General features: G+C 48.7%; 1 protein-coding gene across 2 annotated transcripts; it reads right to left on the bottom strand.

The window, feature by feature from the left end:
* Positions 1 to 151: 151 nt before the first annotated feature.
* FAM107A (family with sequence similarity 107 member A) lies at positions 152 to 27,569 on the bottom strand. Of its 2 annotated transcripts, XM_057398678.1 has the most exons (5): positions 27,495 to 27,569; positions 14,636 to 14,699; positions 5,127 to 5,301; positions 1,847 to 2,003; positions 152 to 737 (listed from the first exon to the last, which is right to left on the bottom strand). In XM_057398678.1, exons 1-5 carry the CDS (start codon positions 27,516 to 27,518, stop codon positions 630 to 632), a joined length of 528 nt encoding a protein of 175 aa, XP_057254661.1. In that variant the 5' UTR covers positions 27,519 to 27,569; the 3' UTR covers positions 152 to 629. The 2 variants fall into 2 exon arrangements, with proteins under 2 accessions (XP_057254661.1, XP_057254662.1); XM_057398679.1 differs by lacking the exons at positions 14,636 to 14,699; positions 27,495 to 27,569 and adding an exon at positions 13,277 to 13,625.

The following is a 27,569-nucleotide window of genomic DNA, read 5'->3' as shown; positions in this document are numbered from 1 at the left end:
AAATAGCTCTTTTCTAATAGGTTTGAGATGCAGTTTAAAGGTGAAGAACAGTTGCACCTCCTGTGCTGCATTGGTGTGGGCACACAGAGGTTGACTCTTCTAATGGGTGTGCTGCTGGGACACAGCCTTAGCCAGGCTTGACAGTGATCCACTGTGGTCACAGGGGCTGTTCTCAGTAATGCACAGATTGTCCCTTTTAGTTATCACATCAGGTTTCTAGGAGGTTCCAAACCTGCAGTCACCCTCCTGTCACCTCATGCCTGGTGATCCTGCCTCCAGGAAGTAGCAGAGATCCCCCAAACCATCCCTCCGCAGGCTTCCCTGGCTTAAACAGTCTCTAGGGTTAACCAAGAGTTAGCTGCATATTAGCATGCACCCACAATCTGAGGGGGAAACAACATTGTTTCTCTCTGAATCTCCTTGTGTGAGTACTTCAGTGAATACTGCACCTTTTCCACAGTGATACCTCCTGGCTGGGAAAACCTTTTTTGTGCCTTCTACTGGAGCAAGTGTTAATAGCCGTAAGTAGCCCCAGCGATGCGGCTGTGAATGTCCACCATGTACAGAGATGTCAGAGTGTGTGTGTTAGCACCCGCCTTGGCAGGATCCCTGTTGAGTTTTGTCAGAAGCTACACTGCTTTCTCATCCCCAGTCACCGTAGATGTTCTTCTCAGGTTTTCTTTCACTTTAATGAATTCTGGTGCATGGTCTTCCTGCTTCTCCTGCTCTTTCTCCAACTGCAAGAAGGAAAAGTCACTGTTATCTGTGCATATTAAAGGACAAAAGTGCATTAGCTGCATTGACACAGTAGTCTTCATTATTGAGGGGTGTCCAGTTATTATGGCTCAAAGTTGAAGTATAGAATACATGGGTGCTCTCTTTTCCCAAACCATTATACCAGAGCCATGTTCATCCTGAATCTCTTTCTCTGGCCCACTGAAACATTAATTCGTTTTGTTTTCCTCCAGAGAGAATGTCTCCAGCAGAAAAGCAGGGGAGTGCTTCACTTCAGACCTGGTGTGGAGGAGGGAGAAGGAGGTTTGAATCCTTCCCAGCAAAGGAGGCCCTGTGAGTCTGGGAAGACCTCTCAGCATTAGGTTATTGTCTAAGTCCTTACAGTGCTTCACCTTTATATGCAAAGTCTTTATGGATCTGTCCCTAAACCACCTTTTTCATTTTCCTGGTTCTTCTCTAAGAGTAGTGGGCTTTGGTTTTTCAGTCATCTTCTCTTGCCTGATGTTATTGCGAGGGAGCTGTTGTGTCATTAAATAAACTAGTTTCATCCATTTGCAGTGCAAATACCGGAAGGTAGGACAGGGAATGACTTTATTTTCAGCGGCAACAACCCTGCTTGCTGCTTGCACTGGTTTGGGTAAGAGGAGCAGGGGAATGGCTCTGCTGCTGACGAGCACCTATGCTCAATATTGCTTTTCCCAGGCATATTTTTGGCCAGGGTGCACACCAGGAACTGCTTCCAAAAGCAGCTGGGATGTGATTGCTGCAGCATTGCACCTTCCAGTGCTTCCACAGCCTTTCACCACTCACCCCAGGATCCTGAGCACCCCCTGTGATGGGTGCAGCAAAGCACACCCCAAAGACACCACGTGGGACCTGGAGGAGACCCAGGGCAAGTGGTGTGTGGTGGGGGTCCTGGGTGAGGTGGTACAAGCAAGGTGAATCCCACTGTGAGGATGAAGGTGCTGCAGGATGGACTGTTTCCCCTTTTACGGAGGGGTAGCAAAGCTATACCTTGGTTTGAACGTCAGCCCACTCATCTCCTCTGTGTTCTGTGCCTCATGCAGGGTCATTAGTTTAACCCAAGGATGGCTTGAAAACCCAGTTCTACCTGGTCCAGCCTCTGGTGCCTCTTCAATAGCTCTTTTTCAAAAGGACACTGCAATTTCTTTGCCTCTTCCTCTTCCTTCTTCTTTCTGATCAGCTGGTTTCGCCGTCGGTGCTCGAGCACCCGCTGCAGCTCTGGCTTACTCTCCATGCTCAAACCTCTGTGGATAAAAAGCAGATCAATCAGGGCAAAAGAACTAACATCCTATGGGTGTAGCCACTGACAGCCCAGAAACCCCAATGCTTTTCTCAGCCCTAAACAGAAACATCAGGGACCTGGTCCACAAATCCACCCACAGCGTTTTGAGAGTGTTTCCCTACTGCTGGGATGGTTCCTGGGGTTGATTGCTTTGGGTGGGCAGAGAGTTTGCTGTCCTCGTATGCGGCTTGTGGTGATGGAAGTCTTGCTAATGCCATTACATTGAGCTTGCAGGGTAGGGTGTGGAAATGGGACCTTCCCTGGCCCTTGCTATTGCCAGTTTAACGGTGTCAGTGACAGATCGGGCTGCGCTGAGGGCATGTTAAATAATGACGATTTTTTTTCCACCAGCAGGGGTAGTCATTGATCTGCAGTAACTGCCGCGGCAGCTGCATTCCTCCTTTTTGCGTCCCTCCTTTGTGTCAGAGCTGAGGGCTCGCCATCCCCCTGGTGACATGGAGAGTTTGGGTCAAGAGGCCAAAATGAAACCTCCTTTCCTCTTAGAAGCCAGAGCTTTTGCGCCTGGCTCCCCTTCAGCTGCCCAAGCATCCCAGAGGAAGCGGGGCTGCTCCGAAGCATCTCAGATGGGCACGGGCTGCTCCAAGCCCTGGTCTGTGGAAGACTGGGTCACAGGGAAGAAGACATGGCAAGGACGTGCAGGCAAGGTGTAAATGCATGGTAAAGAGATAGAAGAAGTTCACTAAAAGTGGTGACTTTCTGCCCTGCTGAGCCCCAGCCACAGAAAAGCAAAACCTGAAACTGCTGGGAAGGTGAACATTTGCTGAATTCAGGGAATACTTTACTGCAACTGCAATTTCACTGAAAACCAGATTATTACAATGTGGTGAAGATTGCATTGACACATCTATCTTCTGCAACAGCAGCTGGAATGTACGTAATGGTGCAAGAAAATACAGAACTGGAAGTAATTGACTGAAGTTGTATTTTTGAGAAGAAGGTGGTGGAGACCCCAAAGCTGTTACATGCAAGGAGCAGGACCTGACCACTTTCATGGGCTGGGTTTAACACTCATTAAAATCAATGGGCTGAGAGTATTTACAAGTCCTGTTGTAAAATGTGAGGTGTTTGGTGTTCCTGTGGTGAAGGTCTGTTTTGAGGCGAGGAGGGGACTTACCCATTTCTGTGTTTAAGGGCTTGCTTTCATCCTTCCAGTGGCATGTTTAGTGATGCTTCTTACTGTAATTTGGGGTTTTTGCTTTATGACAGGATAAAGTTCATGGCAACATCAGTGAAAGTGGCCACAGCATTGGCCCAAGAGGTTTCATCATGGTTTTTCAAGGCAGGAGGAACTTGGATGCTGCAGAAATGCTTTTCCCAAGGCTTAAGAGAAGGCAAACCTGCCTTGGCTTGCTGGAGACAGCTTGCAGTGTTGCCTGTGGATTTGTTACTACTCTCTGATTTAGTCAGCCTGTGTTCTTAGTACCCAGAGATAAGAGTTCTGTTGCACAAGATGCTGCTTTGACTTGCTTCTCCCTTTTGCTTAAGGGGAAAAAACAATGGCAAAGCAGAAACAGAAGCAAGTCATAGATCCTTCTCTCTCCCCTTCTGCCCTCTCTTCCTCTATAGTAACAAGTAGCAGGAAGCAAAACTGGTGGATTTGAGAGTGACAAGAAACCAGTGATGATGGGTTATTGTTCACAGTAGGGTTTGTTTCACATATTTGCTGAAGAATATTTTGGAGGCCAGAGCCAAAGTGGGTTTAAACTGATGTCTGAGATGTACGGGACTATAAGCAGAGGGGTCAGGAAGTGCAGGATGGCTGCAGTGGAGGTGATGGCACAGATGGATGTAACATGGTGGCAGCTACAGAACTAGAATACGCAGTGATGATGTGCTTTTTTTTGTCAGTTTCAAGTTCAGCTCAGTCTGATGCCCGTGGGGTCTGTACCTCGTCTGTCACCGTTCCTCTCTGCTCTCTCCATTGCAGGGATTTTTTGATTCCATCACACTCAGACTGAAATAACTGCTCTGTGAGATCAAAGTCAGTGCTGATGGGGAAGCCTTTACCCTGAGCAGCATCACCAGGCAGGAGATGGTCACTCTCAAGCCAGAGTGTTTTAAAAATATCTGGCTGATTTAGTTACCTCTGCCTTGATGTTGGAGAACAGCCTGGGTATGGGCCCTGTAATTCTTCTGATTTTGGGAAAATCAAACCCAAGCCCAGGCAGTGCCGGTATTAGTTAATGCACCCTGCTGCCAGGCTTGATTGTTTGCTGAGTTTAAATGTGTGTCTGGTTCTCGTGATGACTGTATCCTTTTGAAGAGGCTGTGCTTCTTTTTAGATGGGCAAAGTGCTATCATGTCACAGTGTTTCAGGGTGTTCAGAAAACGCCAAAATAAAGCCAGCAGATTTCTTGCTGTGCTTAAAAGCCTCTGAACTGAATATACTTTTATTGCACTCATGTTACAACATTTGTTGCAAAATAATGATGTGATTATAGGTTCTCAGACACTGATGTAATTTTTCTGGTGTTGTATTTGTACCCCTAAAGACTTAAATTGGGTGATGGGGTAAGAGGTCAGGGAAGTGGATTCTAGTCTATCTTTACCTGTTGGATTTTTAGAGACAGTGATTAGCTTCCTCTTTGTACAGATTATCTCACCCTGGTGTGTTCCCTTTCAATGTCTCCATCCAACCTGCACCTCAGACTGCCTCTGAGGTGACCTTAAAGCACACAGGAATGCTGTACATTGCTGGGGACTTGGCAAATCAGTAATGGAGATACAAAAACCAGGACCAGGGAGAAAACTTGTGGGACACCAAGAAAGTGACTGTAGGGATGCCTTGCATCTTCTGGTTCTTGAGGGATTCAGGTGGGTAGAAATAGCAAGCAGCTCCAAGGAGTCCTAGCTGGTGCTTAGGGGTGAGCAGAGGGCTTTTCGTCCTGCTTTTGGTTTGAAACAAACTGTCACATCAGAGAAAAGAAGAAAGGGCTACAGCAAGTTCTACACTGTGTTTGGTTGCAAGTGGAAGGGTTTATTGGGCCCTTCCAACTCACAGCCTGTCACTGGCACTTGAGCTCTGATGGCTCAGCACCTCTCAGACCGCTCCAGCATCTCTTACCTTTTGTGGTTCATCAGCAGCTCTCTGTGCAGCTCTTGATGGCTCTTCGAGGCTTTTATAGGATTTAGGAGCTTTTTAGGTTTGATGAGGTCTGGGTTTCCATCTATGTAGTCTGGGTGAGTCAGGATATTCCCACTGTCTGGTTGCTCCCGCTGTATTTCAGTGTACATTGATGCTGGAAGAAAAGAGAGGTGTTTGCATGAGAAGTCTTGCCCTGCTATGGTGGGGGAATCCCTGGAGTTCTCCTCCCCTGGGTAAGACAAGAGAAGAGATGGTGCCTGCCCTGCTGCTTGACACCTGTGTCAGTGTCTGCGTGCACGTGCCTCCATGTGCTGCTGAGGGTTTTTTAGAGGCTTTAAAACATATTTCCTTTGTGTTGTTGATGAGACATTTATTAATTAGATCTCTGAAATCACTTGCCAGCTGCTTGCTTTAGTGACTGTAGTGTTGAGTGCCAAGGATTAATTAATGCAAGATAGGTCTAACTAACACTTGAAACAGCCATGGATGTGGACTGTGCTGAGCTGTCGCTTTGGTCCTCCTGGCTGGGGCTGTCAGTCCCTTAGCACAAGTGGATGCTGTGGGGTTTGAGGGGCTTCCAAAACATGAGCCTGAAAAAGTGCTGCTGTGTCTGAAACCTCTTGTCAAGGAAAGGTTTTGCTGATATCCTGCTGGCCTAATAATCAGGATTGAGCCCAAGGCTAAGAAAAGCATAGTTTGCCCAAGCAGTATGTGATCATGCTGTAATAATTTGTATGTTGTGGATGTAAGAACAAGAGCCCACTGTTTTGGAAGTGATGGCAACTTGGATTTCAGGCAAACCATGGGGCATGTTCACTCTTCGTATTTTCCAAGTGCCCTATATTTCCCCTTTACAAAAAACCCTATATAAAGTGAGTGCAAAGCACGAGTTATAAGACAAACAGCATGCAGTGGGCTGTGTCTTTAAATACAGAGCACAGTGGGGTTGCCAACAGTTATTCAGTGTCCGGTCTAATCAGGGACTCAGAAAGAGCAATTTATTCCTGACTATTCACTTGAGCAATTTGGAAGTTTACCAGTGAGAACAAAAAGTCCCAGGAAAAGGGTATAGACAGCTCCATGTCTCCAAGCGTCTTATTACAGTATTTTTAGGGGCCTAGTGTGAAGCTATATGGGTTGGCGGAACAGCAAGGAAAACAATTGTTCAGTAATGTTGCCTCATTCTCTTACTGCAATCTCATGTATAAAAGGAATAAAGCCCTTTCTTTTAAATCAATAAAACAGAAGGCAAGAGAAAGCAGGCTAGGTTATTCTTTCATAGTCAGTAAGTACTTATCAAATGTGAAGTGGATTGCAGTCAAACAGAATTGTGTGGGGAATAATACTGCTGGAGAAATGAGTCAATATCAAACAACTTCTCACTGAATGTTAATGTGGGCAGTGCCCTACTGCTTGGGGAACAAAGGAAAACAAATCAGAGCCCATTACACGAGTGTAATTGGGGTGAATAGTTCAGTACATATTTAAAGGGCGCTTGGAAGCGGGAACCAGTGCTTTCTTGTATCAAATTATTTTCCTCTAGGGTCATAGATCAGTGGTGGCAGAGGGAAGCTGGTGTGGTTTGATGTTTGTTTGATGGCAAGTGCCAGGCTGACTCAAACGCCTGCAGGGCCGGACTCCACAGGTTGAAACTGGAGGCTCAGTATTGCCTTCCAGAGGGATGCAGGGACTGAAGAACAGCCAAGGGTTAAGGCAGCACAATTTCATGGTTAATTTTTGTTGGATGAAAGCCAGGCTCTGAAGAAAACGTATTCTTTTTTTTTCTTCTACTTCGCTTTTTGGTCTTTTTTTATAGGAGAAGAGGCAGACAAAAGCCAAGGAAGGAAGGTACAGAAGCAAAGGTTTGTTTTGGCATGAATGAAATGAATGAGCTCCCATTTCAAATGGCAAAGCAATGTCTTCATTCTTCAAACAAGAAAGTTTCTCCATGGACTAACTTAAATAAAATGACAGGTGTTTTTAATGGAAACACTGTTTCTGGACAGCTATAGTGACAAACTAGCCTCAGCGTCACTGTGATGTCCTGCTGCCCTTTTCCTACTGTTCCTGTCCTGTCATTTAGATCAGAGCTGCCTCCAGTGAGAGAGATGCCTGCACTTGCTGTGTGCTGGGTATCAAATCCTGCTGCACATCAGAAGAGCTGGGGGGTATTGGTATTGATTCTGGATTTGTCCATCCTAAATCTGCCTGTTGTGCTGTGCCAGGGGATAATGCAACATGCAGTGAGCGAAATACTGTAAATGGCTGTAACTCTAGTAACTTTGGCGGCTTTCCTTCTATACAGTGTAGCTCCTGGGCCCTGCTGCTGAGATCTAATAGCTCTTGGGGCACTGGTGTAGCACAGCTACTGATAAAGTGCTGTTTTCCCCTTCCTCCATGATGTATGGGTTTCCTTTTGTAGCTCATGAGAGTCCCTTCTTCCCTACTTCCAAGATCCACATCCCAGGAGATTTGCTTGGGGCAGGCTGTCCCACATCCACAATAGGGCTGATACCTAGTAGTGTACAATGCTATTCAGTTGTCATCCAACCCTTCAGGTTGGTCATGTGCTATTTCCATCCCCCAGACACACAGGATGATCAGAAGCTTCCCCCTACCACCTTTTCCCCCCACCAGCTTGGGGGACCCTGTGCTTATGCAGCATTTTGGAGGAGCACCGTGGTGAGGCTGGAGGTGTTGAATCAGTCAACATGGTTATTTCCAGACTGCAGCAATCTAACCGTATTTACTGAAGGCAGATGGGGAACTTTCCCCTGAAACCAGTATAATTGAAGAAAATACTGGGAAGGAGAAAGTGGGAGGAACTGAAACTGATTGGAAGCATTTCTGGCTAGGGCTGTTAAATCAGTACGCACAAGTCCTCACAATGAGTGCAATTTGCCTGAATGATGCTGCAAGAGCCAGGACACAGCAGGTAGCTCTGAGCTTGCTTTTCACTGTGCTAGGTGTGTCTAGGGGTGTGCAGACACCAACCTCAAGAGTTTGGCTCATATTGCTGCCCTGGGGACAAAGTCAAAGCCTTGACCTTGTCCCTAATAGGGACTGCAAGGAGCCTTGAACCTTGTTACAAAACCAGCATTTTAAACCTTCAGAAGACCTTAGTCTGGAACAATTCCAGGAATGCCTTCATTTTCATTGAGCAGGAAAAGAAAAATGAGAATGTAAAAATCCTGGTGCATCTGAAACACGGCTTGGGGTCATGCTGGGAATAAGGACAGGGCATCCTTTCTGCTGCAGGTTGGCAGATAGGGACCCAGTGCAAAATGTTTGTCCTGTAGATCTATCATCTTCAAGACCTGATGTAATTCGTGTCCCTGTAAGAGCAGATAGACTGCTATCAGGCTGCTTTTTCTCATTATTTATAGTGCTGGAGGTATAAATCAAGCCAGGTCTCTGCAGTGGATTTACAGCCAGATGTATGTTCTTTCATGATTCAGCCGTAGATCAATGAACAAGGCTTTGCTTTCGCACCTCTTTGGCCACCATCATAAATCAGCAAAAGGTGTTAGATATTTTTATATTGTTCTTGGCAAGATATGAACAACAAAAAACATGTGCATTTTAATACCCTCTGCTGTACTCAGAAAAACAGTGTGACCTTTTAAATACTTCTGCTTTGGAGTGTTACTTATAAAACGTAGCTGTGTTTGCTTCAGCTCACTCAGCCTTTTGCTTGCTTTTGAATATTTTCCCTTTCCTCATTTCTAGAAGCCTGAGGCTTCTAGGAAAGGTACCTCACAGGAGAGTGGCCAAAGTGACTTGTCTATAAGGAAAAAGCAAGGCTGCCTGGATGAGGAGGCCAGAGCCACTGGCAGATACATGGAGTTTTCTCTCTACTCCCAGCCTTAGCTGTGATATGAGCTCCCAGTCTTGATTAGTTTTCTAGGAGACTCCACAGGGAATATTAGTATCTTTGAGGTGTCCCAGACCAGCCACCCTCCTTCCCCAGGGTGTGGGACTGGCTGGAAGAGAAAAGTGACATTGTAGCATCTTAGTCATTTCTGACCTAAAGCAAAGCCCAAATTCTTGCTCAGACCACCTGGAAATGCTTATAAATCCCCCACTTCCTGTGAAACTTGTGATAAAAATCTGCAGTCTGCAATCCTGGGGCAAATTGTTTACACTTCTGATTATACTCAGCTCCAATATTTTGGGGCACAGGGTATCAGGCAGGTTTGGTGCAACATTAAGTTCCTTTGAAAACCTGAATGTTCCAAATAATGCATTAAATATACCCTGCTAGGACCATAAAACACAATGGGCTGCTTGGACTGGCTCATGCCCAGGGATAGGCACCGGACACAGGTGCTTGATCACAGCCAGAGCTGAGCTATGCTTCCCTTTGCTGCTGCTGCTCTTTGGTTTTCCCTGACTTGGGGGACATGCCCTTCACAGAGCATTTATTTAGGATTAAGTGATTTGTCTCTTCTTGGTGGGTTGCCCTGTGAGACCCTCTGCATCCGGACTCTGTGCCTTGTGCTGCTCCCTGCGCTGCAGCTGGCAGCCTGTTCCACCATCCTGTTGGGATGGAAATAATCCTCAGGAATGTTAAGGCGATTAACAACAGCCTTGGAAAGGGCAGGTAACCACAGGGGTCCAGCTCTGCTTACAGCTGCCTGCATGGCTCCAGCCTGTTCTTCACAAAGGGAAAATCGAAAGAGATTGAAAACAAAATTAATCCAAAGCTGTTGGGTGGAGGTCTGGGCTCCTCTCAACTTGTGACTGCTTGGGAGAATGGGAGTACAGCAGTACACCCCCTTTTTTTGCTGACACTGCTCTTTGTGTCAGCACTTCACTTTACCTGAAATCTATAAAGCAAACGTAGTTCACAGTCTTTTATTTCTGCTATCTGTGTCATTTAAGGACTGATTTTCCAACTTGAGCATCTCAGGGCAGATGATGACCAAACTGCTCTTGTTAAAATATACTCTGTGGGCATCCCTTCCTGGGCAGAGATGGGCCTCTGTGAAGTGCCATCCACATAAAAACAGGCAGCAGGCTTTATTCTGCAAATGGGATTCAAGCTCAGAGGATATTGCACTTTGTAAATTCTGTGAAGCCCTTTTAAGGTCCTGTTACTTGGTAGAACGGATGAGACTGAGCAACACCTTCAGGACACCCAGGGTCAGAGCTCTGGGTCTGGGTTTGTAAAACCACTGACTCAAGGGACTGTTTTCAGGGCAGAAATGATCACTTAAAACTGTGGCTACAGAGAAGAGCCTCTGGTTTTCTGGATGCCTGGGGTTTATTCAGGAATGAGTCTCTTTTAAAGAACCAACAGATTAAGGAAGGGCTGCTGAAAGAAGCTGGTCATACACATCCTACAAGTAAAACCAACACAGCACGTGTCAGCAGAGCCGGTTTGAGCTGTTTACGAAAGGAATGTGAGCCTGGGAAATGCTGTGAGTTTCTGACACATTTAACTGCAATCATGGGGAAGCCTTCCCTTTTCTGGACTATGGCATCTGCTCCCTGGGGAGCCCTCCTTTCCCCAGGATGAGGGTTCCTGGAGGGGATCAGGAGAGGGCATGGGATCTTTAAACTAGCCTCAGCTCTTTTTAAGCACTGATACACTTCTGTTAACTAAAAGTTGAGACTGGGTTCTTTTTCACTTTAGAACATGAGCTTTCAGTCAATGCATTTTCCCTGTCTGACGTGGAGCTGAGGTTTAGTCCTGTACCTTTGCCCATGAGAGTGTAATAGCAGAAAAGGTCCCGCTGTATGTTAAGACTTACAAATAAGGAAGCTGAAAGTTTGTCATTTTGGATTCTGGAATTGATGGGTTTTGCTAATTTGTGTGATTTTCCTAATGTTAATTGTAATTCAGAAACACAGAATAGCTGGGGTTGGCATCATGGTGCAGGGAAACAATTGTATGTTTGTCTCTGTGAGCCCCAAAGCTTCATGTGGCCAGAGCAGCTTCTGGGTGTGCAACTGCATAGTTGGAGGATCTCCTGCTGGGAGGACAAGTGGTTTGACCTCAAACCTGGGCACTTGATTTTGGAAGCTGCTTTCTGCATGGTTGGTAGGTTGAGGGTAGAGTAAGGCACCCAGATGCCAGTTTTAGAGGGTTGGGTCATAGAACCATGGAATGGTTTGGGTCGGAAAGGACCTCAAATCTCATCCAGCTCCAACCCCCTGCCATGGGCAGGGACACCTTCCACTAGAGCAGGTTGCTCCAAGCCCCGTCCAACCTGGCCTTAAATGATGACCCTTAAATGATGCTCTGTGAGGGGAGGCTCGCAGGTCCTGGAAGCCTGGGTGAGTGACTGGTGAGTCCCCACAGCCAAACCTGCAAAACACACTCTACTGCCCCAAGTAATCCATGTGTGGCTGATACACAGTCAAACCCAGAACAAAATATCTGCCATTCCTTCACATTAGCTTAATGACTGCTGTGGCTTAATGCTGTGATGATGATGTTAACAACTTGATGCTGTTGTTGATGATGATACTATTGTTGATAATAATATTATGTTGATATATGTTGATAATAATAATATTATTAATAGTAATGTGGTGAACTCAAAGACTGGCAGATGCTAATCGTTACCTTCCCTGGGTGAGATGTACCAGCTCCCATCCTCACTGTGATTTTCCTCTCTTGTTCCTGCTCTTCCGGCAGCTCAGGAGTGTCTCTTACTGATGGACCTGGCATGTTCCCCCTTGCTTGTCACCAGGCGACCATATCACAAATAAATGATACGTGTGCTCTGGAAAGGAGGCAAAGAGCCTTTGTCTGCTTCTAATCTATACTTTTAAATAATTAAGCAAGGCTAATTCTGGTAGTTATAATGCAATAGGATGAACGTAACTTGATGTGGCTGCCGTGGGAAGCAGTTCCCAGCTATCAACAGGCTGCCTTGGGGCAGCAGGCATGCACACCCTTGCTCCCCTTCACTCAGCCCTGGCATTCAGGGATAACCCCCATGAGGTCAAGGGGTCAGAAAGGGAAAGATCCCTAATGGAGATGTGGAATGAGGCAAGGAGACACAACCTTGAAGCTCCCAGCACTGCTGTCACACGTCACCACTATTCCTGCTCTACCTCCCTCATGAGCACATGCTGGGGATGGGGCTACCCACCAGTACAGCAGTGCTCTCCCACCAGTATAACCAGTCTGCTCAGTCCAGCCAGTGCCCCCAGTCCTGCCCACCCTTGCCAAGTACCGTGCCAGCCTAGGGGGCACACAGAGCAGGCACACAGAGCAGGCACTGCGCTCAGCCTGGACTGCTCATACACCACCTTCCACCATCACCCCAAAATGCAAAGGATCCCGGGTGTCACCGTGGTCACCCACTGAGCTTTGCACTCACACACGTGTGTTTGAAGGAGAGGAATCCAGGCAGGCCTGGGGCTAGCTGAACTCACTGCTTTGCAGAGGTTACTGGTTCCCTCTTTGGGTTGGGTAACGCTGGAAGCACTTGTACAGTCAGGCAGCAGCAAGCTCCCCTCTGCCTGCAGGCAGGCAGGATTGGGTGTGCTGGTTAATCATTTTGTTTAATTACCTTGGACTGTGATAAGGAAAGATAACAGGGCTGGGATCCCACTCTGTTAGCAATCACCAAGGGACATCAGTCCCATGCCTTTTGCAAGCAGCAAGTTTAGTTTTGTTAAGCAGTGACAGATGCCTAGCAGTCTTTCTTCATAATCACAAACTTACTTTTAATATCTCATCAAAATTTGCCCTGCACATTTGCCTGCCTATGATAGAGACATGCATCAATCATTAATGAATGTTTTAAGGTAGCTCAAAGGTATTTTGTGGAATGCAGATAAAATCCTCCCACACTGAGTTGCAGGGATTGTATTAGCAAGTGCCCCCTGCCCAGCCCAATGACTCTCCAAGAAGGTTTGAATTGCAGCTAAGGGAATTCCTGTGGGATACAGGTCCATTTTGAAAGGCAGAACCAGGAGGGCAGCTTCTCAGCCAGCGACTGAAGTATTAAAGTAACACAGTATCTCAAATAATATTTAAACCAGGGTTCAAAGTCACTGTGTTCAACCATGTATGCAGCAAAGACTAATCCCATGGGGGCTTCCTACAATGGGGAGCCAGCAGAGAAGCAGGGACCCCCTGGCACAGCTCACGGGTGCTCGGAGCTTACCTGATTTCCGCAGTGTGGCCTTGGAGAGCCCGGGGGGCAAGTGTTGCCCCATGCCCCATGACATGGCTCTGCTCCTGCCCAGCTGCACTCACACCTGTGGGGCTGATGGCCAGGTCCGATGGAGCTGCCCGGTCTCTCCAGTGGGAGCAGGGATGGAGTCACGTGGAGGTGGCTGCTGCACTGGTGCTCCCTCCCCGCCGCTGTCACCACTCACAGGGACCACGCTGAGGGCTGGATTCTGGCCGGCAGCAACTGGTGCCCACTCCCTCTGCCACCCTCCAAACTTGCTCCCTTTGCTCCTCGTTGCCAGGCGATGTTTTCCCGGGATGGATGAACAAGGTAATAGTTCCCCCCCTCCCCGTGCATGCCCAGCACTGCTGCTGGTGCAGAGGTTGTGTCTGTGCTCCACGGAGGACGGTTCCTCCTAAGTGCGCCTTCACCACGCTCCCAGAGAAATCAGATCACCCCAGAGGAAGCTGCACGCCCACTCTCTTTAGCAACCACTGCAACAACCAAGCCTGGCACCGGGGCAACCGCTCCAGTTATCGTGATCATTCCCTGGTGTGTTGCAACACCCTGTCATCTACCAACTGCTGCAGATCCAGGGGGAGCAGTGACTGCACCCCATGGGGAAGGGGATGCAGGGGGAGCAGCAGCCCCTGAGTGGGGTTACGGGCATCCTGGTGGCACCAGAGCTGAGTGATGCTGCTGCATCACTCTGCCAGATTTCACCCTGCTGAGATGCAGCTGCTGCCTGGATTGGGCATCTTGTCCTCATCCCTGCTGTGGCTGGAGGTATCATGCTTACTGTCCCTGAATTGCCATGGCCTGTGAAACCAGAGGCTGCAAAGCTGGTGGAGGAGAAGGAGTTAAACCACCCCAGCAGCTCCTTTTGGCTCTTAGGTGGGAGCTGCAGCCCAGTTCTGCCCAGGTCACCCTGTGCCAGCCTGCAGATGACCAGTGTTTTGGCCTCAGGAGGTGGGCAGGGATGGGATGAAACCATTTCCACTGAGAGGAAAAGGATAAGGGAAGCTGGGGGCACTGCCATGGTACCCAGCCACATTCACATGCTGCAGCACCCATGGGTGAACGCACTATCACAACCATGTCCTGGCCTGATGCTTCCAGCCCTGTGAAGATCTGGAGAATGAGTGCAGGCTGCCACAAGTCGGGGGGTGCTTATTCACTTATTTTCATCTCTCCACATTTTGCTCCTCTCCACATCCCAGCATTTTCCCTCTCACCAGCTGTGTTTTCCAGCCAAGGACTCAGCAGCGCCAGGTGTGAAGAGAAGCCCCAGCCTCTCCCAACTCTCCTTGCAAAGCCCTCCATGGGGCAGCCAGGGCTGATGGCACTCACCTGAGCCACCGCTCCTGGGCTTCCTGCTCACACTTGGACACTTAGGCTGAAGGGAGTATTCTTTCTGGAAGAAAAGACAAGAAAGAAATGGGAAAGGACTGTGAAGGTATTGCTCTGTTACAGCAGATGAAATGCAGGAGGACTTGCTGGTCACTTCCTATTGGAGACTTTGAAAAATTATAATTATTTTTAATTTCCTGACCAGGAGCTGTTAAATTTAATTGCCTCAGATGCAGGAGATGAGAGGCAGGCTGGTTTGCATTCCCCAGTGTGTGTGGTGTGTGCCTGCATGTGCTTGCACAAGCACGGTCAGCCCAATCCAACCACCCGTGGGATAGATACAAGCAGGGTTTTGAAGATCTCACACAGCTTTTGCCCCTAGATCAAGGATGTGGTGGAGGAGAGGGCTTGAAGTGGGGAGGCTGTGCAGTTTGGCTTCTCAAACTGCAACCTGCCTCGCAGCCCATTTTTGTGGCTGTGCAGATTCTGCTCACGTTACCCATTGCAAACTCAAAAAAAAACCCCCGACTCAATCTAGAACTGAAAAAGATGGATGTACATCCATATTGCTTCCCTGGGACTGCCTTTAAACAAGCTAAAGCTCAAAACCTGGTGTTGTGAGTTTACTGAAGGCTTGTTGAAGGGGGGAAAAGAGCATCAATTTAAACATGCTTTGAGCTCCTGAGTGTGGTTATGGCTGGTAGATGTGGGAGTGGAAAAGGGCTGTGATCCATCAACAGCTGCTGTCGACTGAGTCAAATACATTGGAAAAAAGCCAGCTAAATTTTATGGACATGTTTCTGTCTGACACACCCTAGTGCCTGACTTGCTGCACATCTGGGCTCCTCTCTGCAAGGAAGTGGGTTTGTGGTGTGCTTACGTCCTCCTGCCTTGGAGGACTTTTCATGGCATAGCTGTTTTTCTAGGAGCTCCTTGCACAGCAATTCTCTTTGCTATGTGAATCAGTAAGCAATTTCACCCTGTGCTTCTGAATCTTTGGGATCAACAAAAAGCCTTTCTATTCCCCCTGTAGCTCCCTGAAGGTTATTGCATGGAGACAGTTGATCGCTTGATGATATTTATCTGGAGTGGCTCCTGCAGACAAAGAGTTGCACCATTCACTGCCCTGTGTTTCTTATGCAGTGGCTTCATGTCCCAGGAGAAGGTGACATGGAGAGCTCATTCCAGCATCACTCATTGCATCTGCTGTGCCCGGCATGTCCCTGTGTTGCTGTGAATGCGGCGGGGGTTTTTCAGGTAGGGTCTTGTTTGGAGGTATCAACCCCAGAAGAGTGATCCCAGGGGAGTCCCAGTGCCAGGAGCTGGCAGTATCATAGAACCCCAGACTGGCTTGTCTTGGAAGAGACTTTAAAGCTCATCCAGTTCCAACCCCCTGGCATGGGCAGGGACACCTTCCACTAGAGCAGCTTGCTCCAAGCCCTGTCCAACCTGGCCTTGAACACTGCCAGGGATGGGGCAGCCACAGCTTCTCTGGGCACCCTGTGCCAGCGCCTCAGCACCCTCACAGGGAAGAACTTCTGCCTAAGGGCTCATCTCAATCTCCTTCTGCCCAGTTAAAGCTATTCATCCTTGTCCTATGAGCTGGGCAGCTCTGACACAGCTCTGGAACAGCTCCAGCACAGCTCTCTGATACATGTAGCTATAGAGGACCCATTTCTTGGGACTTTTTCCTGCTTGAGGAAGGGATGTGTTTTTTCATCCAATGTCATGTAAAGATAAAATAACATTCATTGTGCTGAATGTGGACCTGAAGTGTCACTGATGGGTGGCTGTATAGTTAATAAATTCTGGGGTAGGAAAGATGGCTCTGGAGGAGCCCACAGCCAGCTCCTCATTACTGGGGCTGTACATTAGATTGACTTTTAGCTGCTGGGTTACTTTGCTGGTGATGTTTGCTGCTGCCTGTCACTTCTCCAGCCAATTGTTGTGGCACCAAGAGTTTTCTTGTATAGACATATCTCCTGTGTATTTAAAACCCCAGGCGTGCCAAGTGAGTACCCAACACAAACACCTGCTTTCCCATGGTTGTGTAATGCAGCCAGGCTACGTGAAGGCACTGACAGTGAGATAAAGCTGCCGCTAACTTGGGATTGTTGTCCACCCAAAGTGCTGAGGAGCCTGGATGCAAGCTGTGAATTACAGAGCAGATACCCCTGCCTGGCCCTGCCTGCCTGTACCTTTATTAAATCTCCACTGTCAGCACAGGGTGGGGCGTGCAGCATCACTGACAGTCATGTCCAGGCTCCTGATCCACAGGCAAAATGCTGGCCCCACTGAAGTCACCCAGGGCCGGGATTTGAAGGCAGACAGGGCTTCACCTCCTGCTTCAGGGAGGTCCTGGAGGCTGGTTACACATTTCCCCTGCTGGGTTAATGTTAGATGCTGGCTGAAGTACCACTTGTGGTGATGGGGACTGGGCAGCCCAGCCTGCCCTCCCACCCTTTGTGGCCCCAAGCATAAATTTCATGCAAGTCCCTTCAGTTATTCTGGTTGCACTGTGGTAGTGACCTTGGTGGTGGCAAAGCCAAGGGCAGGGGACGTGTAGGCTGGTCAGAGCTCTGCCTGGTCCCTGATACCCCATCACCTCCGTGGCATGAGGTGGCAGGAAACACACTTCTGCTAATCTCCACTCGAGCCATTATTGTGTTTGCAGAGCAGAACGGCTTCTTGCTCCTCCCCAGCTCACCGGGGGCAGTTAATGATTGCCCAGATGATAGAGATTTTTGCCTGCTCTCCATGGGACAAAGTGGGTTATGGAACTCTGTCCTTGACAGCTGGGGAGCGGAATGGAATCAGAGGACTTCGTTTGTCACGGACGGGGAGGGTGTATTGCAGTAAATGGGTTAAAAATGTCTGTTATTTCCCAAACCTTCCTATTTCCATGTGAAAAACACTTCTGTGTACAGTGTGACTGCATCTAGGAGTAAAAAGTAGTAATAAAATCTATCATTGGATGATAACACTACACCCCTCTGCAGGTGAGCAGGACAGATCCAGGCATCCTGAAGGATGAAGGAGGAACTGCCCCAAGTCTGCCTGGTGCTTCCATCAGTGCCAGCAGCAACCATGCCAGGGAATTTCTTCAGCAGCAGAGGAAGAATCCTGGAGACACTGCCTATGGGCATAGTTACCGCTTCCAACTTGCAGACCAGCTCGTCCTGGGATCCCCAGCCTGCTTTGACCATGTCAGTAAGGGCACCCAGCACATGAGCTGGAATTAGTGGGGTTAAATGCAACAAAGCAACATGAAGTATAAATAGTAGGTAGTTTCGTATTGTAGTTTTACTATTCTATGTTACTCCCAAACATCCTGGGCATCATTATATCCCAGCAGGACCGTTCCTGGCCCTGACTCCATTGAACAAAGAGATCCAAATGTCTGGAGGCAGTTTTGCTTTGTACCACCAGCTCTTAGCAGGTATCCTCCTCCATAGTTTCCCACTTGGAGAGTGCAATGCTCCTACTGCAGCTTAAAGCTAGCCTCCATGTACAAACCATTCATCAGTGTTATTTCTCCTGCATGTGGGTGCCCTAATATTTACTTGTAGCAGAATTGATGGCTGGTAATTTTGGACCATGTTTGTGCTTTGATGAAAGCAGTTAGGGAGATTAGCTGTCAGCATGGTCGGACCATGAGCCACGGCAAGGGCGACAAGGATGGTTTCAGGCAGGTTCAGATCAGTGCAGGTGCCATTACGGTGTAGTATCATAGCATCTATATTGCACTGTAGCTGAAGTCTGAGATAATAAATTAGGCAAGAAATTGCTGCAATCACATTACGGTGATAAAGAGGTATTAAAGTGGACAAAATGACACCCAGCCTGAGAACGGATGTGGAACAGACTTGGTTTTGGGAGGGAGGCACAATTAGCAGGGCTGGAAGCTGCCCTACGTATCTGGGAGCTGATGGGCTCAGAGAAAGGTACTTTGTCCATAAGGTGCTGTAGCAGCTGCTGACATGGATATTCAATAAATGAACACATCAGTTGATTAAAATAGTCTTACTGCTTTAACCTGGAGGCTTTGAAAGAAGTTCAAACTGGAACAAGGCATTGATGGTTGGCAGATCAAAGCCAGCATTTCTGTGTGTGAAGAACCCACAAAACATGTGATTTAGAGGTTAGTCAAATTGAACTCTACCACTGCTTACAATTAGCCCCAAATACCCTTTTGCTGCTCCTGGTGCTCTGTATGAAAACACCTCTTACATGCTCCAGGATGCTGAGATACTGTCTAAAGTGTTGCCCAAATCTCCTGCATTTTTGCTGAATTCTGGTCTATCTGTGCTCATCTGCAGCAGCTGGCACTGATCCAGAGACCTCAATGAAATCATCCACTGGAAGAGACTTTTGAGGATTAGTGAGACTTTTTCCCATCTGTGATGTCAGTGCACAAAAATCTGTCAGCTCGATTGTTCTGCTGCAAAGTCTTCCCATGTATGGTGTTGAGGCTTATTGGATTCAACAAGCTGGTGCATGTTTGCTGAGATGATACCACTTTCTTGTTAAAGAGAGAAAGCCAGCAGCATGCCCCACTGCCTAATAGCACTGCTAATTCCCCACTGGCCTTGGCTGGAGGAAGTACTGCAGTTTGGATGACGTTCCATAATATCTTGAGGGCTGTAAAAGGCAGTATAACACCCTCCTCCCTCCAGAGCTGGCTCTGCCTTCCCTGTGGTGGTCATGATGCAGCTGTTATAGGGACTTTTGTGAGAAACTGGGGGTTCCTCTCTGTTGTAGAGGCAGAGCAATGGGTTTGGGAGGGTTACTCCCTGGCAGAAAGCTTGACTGTGCACATTCCTCTGCTCCCAGCTCATTATGGGACATTATTTTGGCAGGTTTTGCGATCAGGACTGGCAGGCACTCAGGAGTCAGTGTCCAGGCATATCCTGGTGCTCCCAAGCCAGCAGCTATGAAATCTTCTGTCATGGTGCTGCCTGTGTCATGGGAAGGGTTCTGAATGGGGTTTCGGAAACATCACAGCATCCAGAGCTTGCTCCATTCTCCAGATGAGCGCAATCACTCCCTGGCCCCCTTGTCCATCCCTCCATGGACACTTTCCCCAGGGTGAGTAGGTTTTCAATTGAAGCTGTCATCTTGTATTACTCCTGATCCCTGGCCACAGCCATAGCTGGTTTCACTATCATATTGCAAAGGACTTTATGAAATATCAAGTTATTGGTGTTACATTTCATTACCACTCTTCTGAACTCTACAATCCTGTAGCACTTCTTGGGCTAAAGCAGAGCTGAGGCTGGATGCTCTCTCAAGGGCGACCAACAGCCTCAGTCTGACAGCATCAATTGGTAAATTTAGGCTTTTAGAACTAGACCAGGCTCTCTGTTGGTCTGGATCCGGGACGAGGCTCACGTTACTGCAGCTCTATGCAAGCAGCAGGCAGGTGGCTACTTTGCTGCCTAGTCGAGTGGAAAATTGCAAATGATCCCAGTAGCACTTGGTGTTATTTTATTCATAAAGAAAACACAATCTGACACAGACGAGCACTGCGCTGACCTCTGCCTGTCTTTGTCACCAATGCCATTCCCCTCCCAGATCCTTGCAACAGGGCTGGCACAGCCCTCCCGTGGCCATGAACACTGGAAAATTGAGTCTGGGTTCACACAGGCTGCCCAGAACAAAGTGCAAAGACCAGCTAAAGCAGGGGAGCAGCAGGATGGGAAGGGGAGCTCGCTGAAGCTGTCAACTCCGAGGCAGGGAGCCCCACTGAAGCTGCTCTCTGGCTGCAAGGGGATGACCTGTGGATAGGGAGATGGAGCACAATGCACCAGACCTCAGTCAAAAACTTGCTGCAGATTAATGACAGCAATCAGTGTCAGGGCTCAGCCCCATGGCAGCTGGTGTGCAAGGCTCATTTGTCAGCATTCAAGCTGACTGTGAAGCCTGACATCCCACTGTGAAGGGCATGCTTCTTGGCAGCTCCACAGCGCAGACTGGAGCAGTGCATCCATCCGTCCATCAGCATCAGGTGCCGATGGACCTGCTGTTCTCCCTTGATCCTAAAGAAATCCTCTCCTGCAGTTCAGTGCTTTTTAATCCAGTCCTTAGCAATGTGCAGAGCACATAATGCTGCTTCATGCCAGCACAAAGCCAAATTCTCACCCTCCTTATCTGCATCGCCCACTTCAATGTTGTTAGCAATAGTTAAGCTGTTGCTATTTACAGCAACTTTACCTGTCTCAGGAGCTTATATTTTGCTCTGTGCTGAAGTTGTGGTACCACTGGTAATGTGAAAGACTACTCCACTGCTCCTGGGGATGCTTCTGACTGCATAGGAAGCACATCGCTCATTGGCACAAAAGCACTTCAGCAGTTTTGGAGCAAATTGCTGTCATGCTGCAGAAGGACCATTAAGACACTCTAAAGTGCCTTGAAGAATGGTATTTTGCAAAAGTGAGGCTAATGCCACATGACTTATGGGGACAGTATTTGTTTCTGGCAGTGTGCCACACTGTCCTATAGCTGCCAGGCTGCACTGGCATCATTACTCCATTTCAAAACTAGGGCCTACATCAGGGGCCAAGGATAGTTTTGCATCCGAAATATGCTCTTCTGACAACAACCTTGTTGTGCTCTTTATCTGCCCAGGGTCACTAGGATTGGTCCTTAGCTTGCAAAAATGAGGTTTAGGGCAGAAATTCCCTAGGCACCTCTGGTAGCAGCTGGAAAGGCAAAGTGGGGTGGTCTATTCCCTGCACCCGGTAGCAAGCTGGGTCCTGGAGTAGACCTCAAAGGGAAGAGGCCAAAAGGCAGGAGGTTTGGCTGTTACCTGGGCTGAGATGATACCTGCCAGGCTGCCCGCCGCCACAGGCTGCCAAGGGGGGAGGCGATGGAGGAAGAGGTGAGGCATGCCTGTTAGCTCAGGGTTCATGAAGAGGCAGCAGGCGCAACTTGAACAAGCCCCCCAAGAGAGGAGCAAAGCAGCGAAGCCTTTAATTGCTTTCATCCGTTTTTATTTGAGGGCTGCTGAGCCTTCCCAGACCTGGGAGCTGCTGCATTTCCTACGCAGTGATCTTCCCATTAGCACATTGTGCAGCTCCCTTCAGTCTGAGCACTCTTCCATGGCTCATTTGAAGCCATGCAGGCAGCACTGGCTGGTACTGGCCAGCTTCTGCCCGTCCTCTGGAGGGGCTGGCAGCATCTATATCCTGCCCAGCACCTTCAGCATGGATCAAACCCCTGTATCACAGCTTCCCAGGCACAGACTGGTGTGATGTGCTCCATCCCCTTACTGCCTACATGTACTGTGCTTATGTGCACACCCCTGTGCTCCTTCAGGGCAAAATCAGCTCTCTAGAGAGTCAGTACAGGTATTGTGGCACTTGGTTTTGCACCATGATGAAGGATGCAGCATACAAGCTGCTGATCTAGTGCAGCTGCAGAAGCAGCAGTGGGGAAACACAGAGCCTTAAACTGGAGCAGCTGTGTCCAAATTAGTTCCTGCCTGCACTGAGTCCATATAAGCCCTCTTGGGACCAGAGCATTAGTTCCTTTGGAGGTAGAGAGTGGGTTACAGTAGGTGCTGGAGCTGTTTCACCTGTGCTGAGACTTGGGATAAAGAGGTAAGAAATAAAACTGTGATCTCTTTCCAGGAGCTAGAGTAACCTACTGTAATGAGATGCCGCAGCATTTTACTTTCTTTGAAAACTACAAAAGTCTGGAGCAAGGTCTCTCTTTAATCAGAGTTCCTAGATGTCACCAGCTGTGTGACTTTAAAGGGTTGAAAAAGAGGCAAGGTAATGTTGCCTTGGAGGACCTCTGTGGAGTTTTTGGGACCAGTTCTGCCCCAGCTCTTCCATGCTAGGCTGTGTTGTGTCAGACAGATGAGAAAACTTACAAGTGTTTGCTGTCTTGTGAGCCTGAATTGTTGTTTTCAGGGCATGTTATTTTTTTCTCAGAAATGTTTTTTTTTGTCAGTGATCTCCCCACTCTCATGAAGCACTTAAGGGGGGTTTCCTGTTGTGTAAAGTCATCACCTCTCATTTCTGTTCCTCTGAACCAAACCTTGGTGCAGGCAAACCCTTCTCCTTGAGCATTGTGATGTTCCAGGACACTGAATCATTCTGGTTCTCAATTAGCATCTGAGTTCTGGCTTTGCTCCCGGAGCCAGTGCCACCGAACAACCGGAGGCATTGGGTGGGACTTGTTCTGCTTATGGGTCTTGGCATTTCTGGCCCCTCTTGCTGAAAGCAGAGTGGCAACCCTGGCCAGCAAGGGGGAATGGCTGCTGCTCCTGCAGCAGAACAGGCAGGGTCCCTTCAAGGGCCCTTGTGCAGCCTGGGCACAGGAATGCCTTGAAAGAACTGGCAGGGTGTTGTGGTTTAAACTCAGCCACGCAGTCTGTGTGTTATCCGTCCCTCCGTTCCCCCCCCCAGGGATGGGGAGGAGAATAGAAAGAATGTAACTCCCATGGGTTGAGATAAGAACAGTCCAGTAACTAAGGTATAACACAAACCACTGCTGCTGCCACCAATAATAATGATAAGGGAAATAACAAGGGAAGAGAATACAAGCGCTCACCACCCACCAACTGATACCCAGCCTGACCAAGAAGTGATCTAGCCCTTCCGGGTAACTGCCTCCAGTTTACATCCTGGGCATGACATGCTGTGGTATGGAATACCTCTTTGGTTAGTTTGGGTCAGGTGTCCTGTCTCTGCTTCCTCCTGGCTTCCCCTCCTCCCTAGCAGAGCATGAGACTCAGAAAGTTCTTGGTCAGGGTAAACATTACTGAGCAGCAACTAAAACCAGCCTGTAATATCCCCTCCCATGTAAGAGGGGCTGCTGGACCATGGAGCCTCTCCTGGGTATCACAAGCTGCTGTGTTACATGCATCTTTGTCTTTCCATGGTCCACCCCTTCTGGGAGCAATCTGGGACTTAATCCTCATTTAATTTTTGAAGCAATTTCAATTCCAGCTGCTGCTCATGCCAGTAGCTAAAGGGAAGATGCTAGTGATGACAGGTCCTGGGGCTGCCTCCTTTGGCTTTGTGTGATCGGTGTTCCTGTATCAGGACAGCCACTGTGCTGGTCCCTTTATGGCAGGTTTTTCCCTGTGCTGTGCTGCAAGGCATGAAACAGCCCTTTTCTTTCTCATTATAAACTTTTCCTTTGCCAGGAACAGACACAGCTCCTCTTGTTTTGCCTTACTTGTTCCTGTGCTTTCCAAAACGAGGGCCCAGGGCTTTTGTAGTTGGGATAAGAGCTTCTAAGCTCATGAATGTTAAGAAACAACTTTTTGGTCAGTTTGGATCTTTCATTTAATAATGTATGTTTTTAAAAATTTTCCTTTAAATGTTGTCTCAGCATTTTGGAGCTCTGGTCTCTGCATGTATCTGGTGCTGGGGTGATGCCAAGCAGGATGTATTGGAGCTGAGCTGTCAAGGTTAGTTCCATGAAAGGGGTGTGTGCTTTTGGGTATTCACCTGTGTGGGGGCCTGGGGAAGGGAATCCCTTGCTCAGCATTAAGTGATGCTGGGAAAACACAACTGCTGCTTCCTGCCTCATTCAGGATGGGTGGAAAACCCTAAAAACCACAACTTTCATCTCTTATTCTCTCCCTGCCCTGTAACAGCAGCAGGCAGATGCCTTTTTAAGATTGAGACCCTTCTCCTGACAGACAAAATTGAAGTCAGATGGAAGTCTGACTTCTACAGAGATGCCAAATAGAAACATTACCCTACTATTACACATAGCAGAGCTGCTGAAAAGGCAATAGCAGCACTTATTTACCTATTTGAGAGCCTCCTCCTACTAATGAGGGGTAGAGCAAAATAATTAGTCCCCTTCTCACCCTTTTGCATGGATTTTTTTTTTTTGAGCTTTGCTTTTTATTCTGGCACAGAAGTGTTTTTTTTTTGCAACCTTCACCTCCTTTACTGTGTGAATAACATGAGATCGCTGGTAACAAAACTGTGAAGTGCAGTTAAGTGTGTTGGTGGAGCAACTTGGCAGAAGTCAAAGCTGGTCTGAAGTGGGACTGTGGCCTGGACCAGCCATGCTGGGTGGCTGAGGGACATGGTGTGTGTCCTGAGCCACCCGCCTTGTACCCTGAAGAGAAAGGTTAATGAAAGACCAGGTGAAAGCATGTCTCTGGCAAGGCCACGGGGATAACCCTTGCCAAGGGTGAGGTTTGTTTGTGAGGAAATCCCACCAGCAGCTCCCAGAAATGCTGGTCCTGTCCTGTGATGATCAGATGAAGAATTCTAAAGGATGCTCTCCAAAGCCCCAGTTCTCAGCATGGGCAGCCAGGTACTGTGGTTTGTCTGAACAAATAGAGCCTCTCTCCCTGGCACTGGCATGCTGCCTCTTGGTGTAAACCACTTGCAGAGCAAAGCTCCCTGCTCAGTGGCAAGGCTAATCTCAGCTCATCTGACATTACTGTAAACTGACATGCTTGGGAATTTGGAGACAGTAAACTTTCCCTGGGGAAACAGCCACTGTGCAAACCCTGCCATGAGGAACCAGGGAGGAAATCAGTGGAGAGGTGCCAGTGTCTGGAGACAACCCCCTTGCAACTTGCCTGGGTGTCTGGGAGCACTTGCAGAGTGGTTTGCTGTGGTTAGAGGTTGTTAACCAGGATTCCTGTGCCCAGTGGGACTGGTCCTCTGCAGAGCAGAGGAATCGGCATCATCTCTGCAGCATCCCTGAACTAGTCCCTATCATAGTCCTTGCCTTGAAGCAAAGGGTACCCCTGCAGGGGACTATCTTGCTGGAGCCCTGATATTGGCTTGGACTCACAAGGCAGTGGTGATACCTGAACAGGTTGTTTGGGAACAGCTGCAGCCTTTGAAAGTAGAAACCCCTTGGAGCCATGCTGGCAGGCTTTCTGGTCCCTTTTGTTGTGGAGCTGGGAATCGCCTTGTGTTCCACAATCCACTACTGTAATCCTCTTGGAGTGCTGCTCTGGTATAAACTTAAAAGGGGTCCAGCTGAGACTGCTAATGCAAGCAGTACTGGCAAGGAGTGCGAAGCCTTCCTCCTGCTCTGTGCTCCCATGTGGGTCCTCTAGGATGTAGCTGGTGCATGGGGTCATGCCTGGCAGTTCCCTATGCCCTGAGCCACGTTGGTTCTGCAAGGTCTGGGGAAAGAAAGCTTTCCTGCCTGTCACCTGGACCTGACCTGGTCCTTGGGAAGGGCTGGAGGCTGCTGTGCATGCCCACCATGGAAATGCAGCAGAAGGAGTTGTCTTGTTTCCATCCCTCATTAGCTTCAGCCTAAGGATAAAGCACTGACTGGTGCTGCCAGTCAGACATCCTTGCTCTGAGCCAGCTGGGTGGTAGCACAGGCTTTTGTTGACCCAGAAAACATTTGGTAGGCTGAAATTGGGGCAAAATCTCTGGCTTTCTGATGCCCATAGAAGTAAAATTGTTTGGGTGCTTTCTGGAGCTGCCAGCAAGCTGGTGCAATGGGAGAGACCGAGCTTCTGGGAGTGTTTCAAAGCCAGGCCATTCAGTGCTGGGCTGTGATGGGATCATGGTGTTTCAGAAAGAGGGAGCAGTGGGGAAAGCTGTCCAAGGGCCATCTGTTCTGGGGGTCAGGGTGCTGACATAGATGGTTTTGTATGCAGCAGGGCTGAACTGGGTGGCACTGAGACAACCCTGACCTAACCAGCTTATTCCTTGCTTTCAGTAATGCCTGTACAAATGTGCTGAGGCCTGAAGGTCATGGCCACGTGAGCAAAGGTCTGGGATTACATATGGGCAGAGTGTGGCTCCTCCTTGGTGTGCTGCTGTAGCCCTGAGCAACAGGAACAACTGTGGTTCCCTGTGTGCTGGATCCAGTGCAGCATCGGCATCTCGAATGGGTGCAGAAGAAGCCAGGGGCTGGCTGGGAGCAGCACCTCCTGTACCTGGCACTTTTCTGAGGTCCAGGAGAATAGATAAATGTTTACTAGTCCCACATCAGTCCTGTTTTCCTTCTGAGAGTTGTTAACACCTGCCAGTGGGTTGCTTTTCTGAGTGTTTCACCTGAGGCAGTGTCTAGCTCTGGCTTTAGGAGAAAGCCCAGCAGGTCTGCAAGCTTCCAGAAGGCCTGGATGTGCCCATGGCTCTGAAGGCCACAGACCATGCTCAGCTGAGCTTGTAAGGTCCCTCCTGGGGCAAAGGGTCACTGCTGTCCTTGTTGCAGTAGAAGCTAATGACCTAGTATGGTGCATGAGTATGTTTCTCTTTCAACTGTGAGACAAGCTACAGAAGTCTAATACCGGATCAGGGCATCACAGCTGGAGAGTGATGATGCATCTCTAGCACTGATGTCATCAGATGTGAAAGCAAAATGACATCAACCAGCATCCTCAGCACAACCATCTCTAGCTGCCTCAGCGTGGCTCTGACTCCATAAAGCCCCGTTTCCTTTCAGAGCTGTTTGACTGCTCTTCCTGGGGGATTTGGAGGAGAGGAAGATGCTCATGGGTGCTGTGTGAACCAGCCCCTCCCAGTCCCAGGAGGGAGATGGTGGCAATCATGGTCAAGAAATACTTGGTGCTCACTCTGCACTGCATCTGTGGGAGACAGCCTGCAGGCTGCTGGATGTGCTCAGGGCAAGCCTGTTATTCCTTCCCAGAAAGCCAAACTTTCCCTGTCCCAATGCAGTGCCCTGATCCCCTCTTTGTTGTCCTGAGACCCCTGATGCTCATCAGGTGCAATTGCTTAATCCAGCCCCAATGAATGACACCCACACCCAGCAGCGGGTCCTTTCCCTCTAATTCCTCACTGTATTCAGCTGCCTTACTGGTAAAACAAGCACCATGTGAGCAGGTGGTGCTGTCTCCATCATCCCGCCACTGCTCCAACATCCCTGAATAGAACTGCCCCGTTACCTTCTTCCCATGAGCTGTCCCCATGGTCCGACGTGTCAGCTGTGCTCTGTTCCCCCGGGGTGCAGGGCACCCAGC

This window comes from Pezoporus wallicus, unplaced genomic scaffold (assembly GCF_028554395.1).
Source record: "Pezoporus wallicus isolate ANWC-B61680 ecotype Strahan unplaced genomic scaffold, APGP_CSIRO_Pwel_v1 contig_12293, whole genome shotgun sequence".
NCBI lineage: Eukaryota > Metazoa > Chordata > Aves > Psittaciformes > Psittacidae > Pezoporus > Pezoporus wallicus.
The sequence above is the reverse complement of the archived record's forward strand: the minus strand, read 5'-3'. Positions and strand labels throughout refer to the sequence as shown.

Excerpts from the sequence above, each read along its gene's own strand:
- FAM107A (XM_057398678.1), bottom strand. The coding sequence starts at position 27,518 with ATGGGGACAGCTCATGGGAAGAAG. Across the intron at positions 14,700-27,494 it reads GGACAGCTCATGGGAAGAAG|AAAGAATACTCCCTTCAGCC; the intron begins GTAACGGGGCAG and ends CTTTTCTTCCAG. Across the intron at positions 5,302-14,635 it reads GCCCAGGAGCGGTGGCTCAG|CATCAATGTACACTGAAATA; the intron begins GTGAGTGCCATC and ends CTTTTCTTCCAG.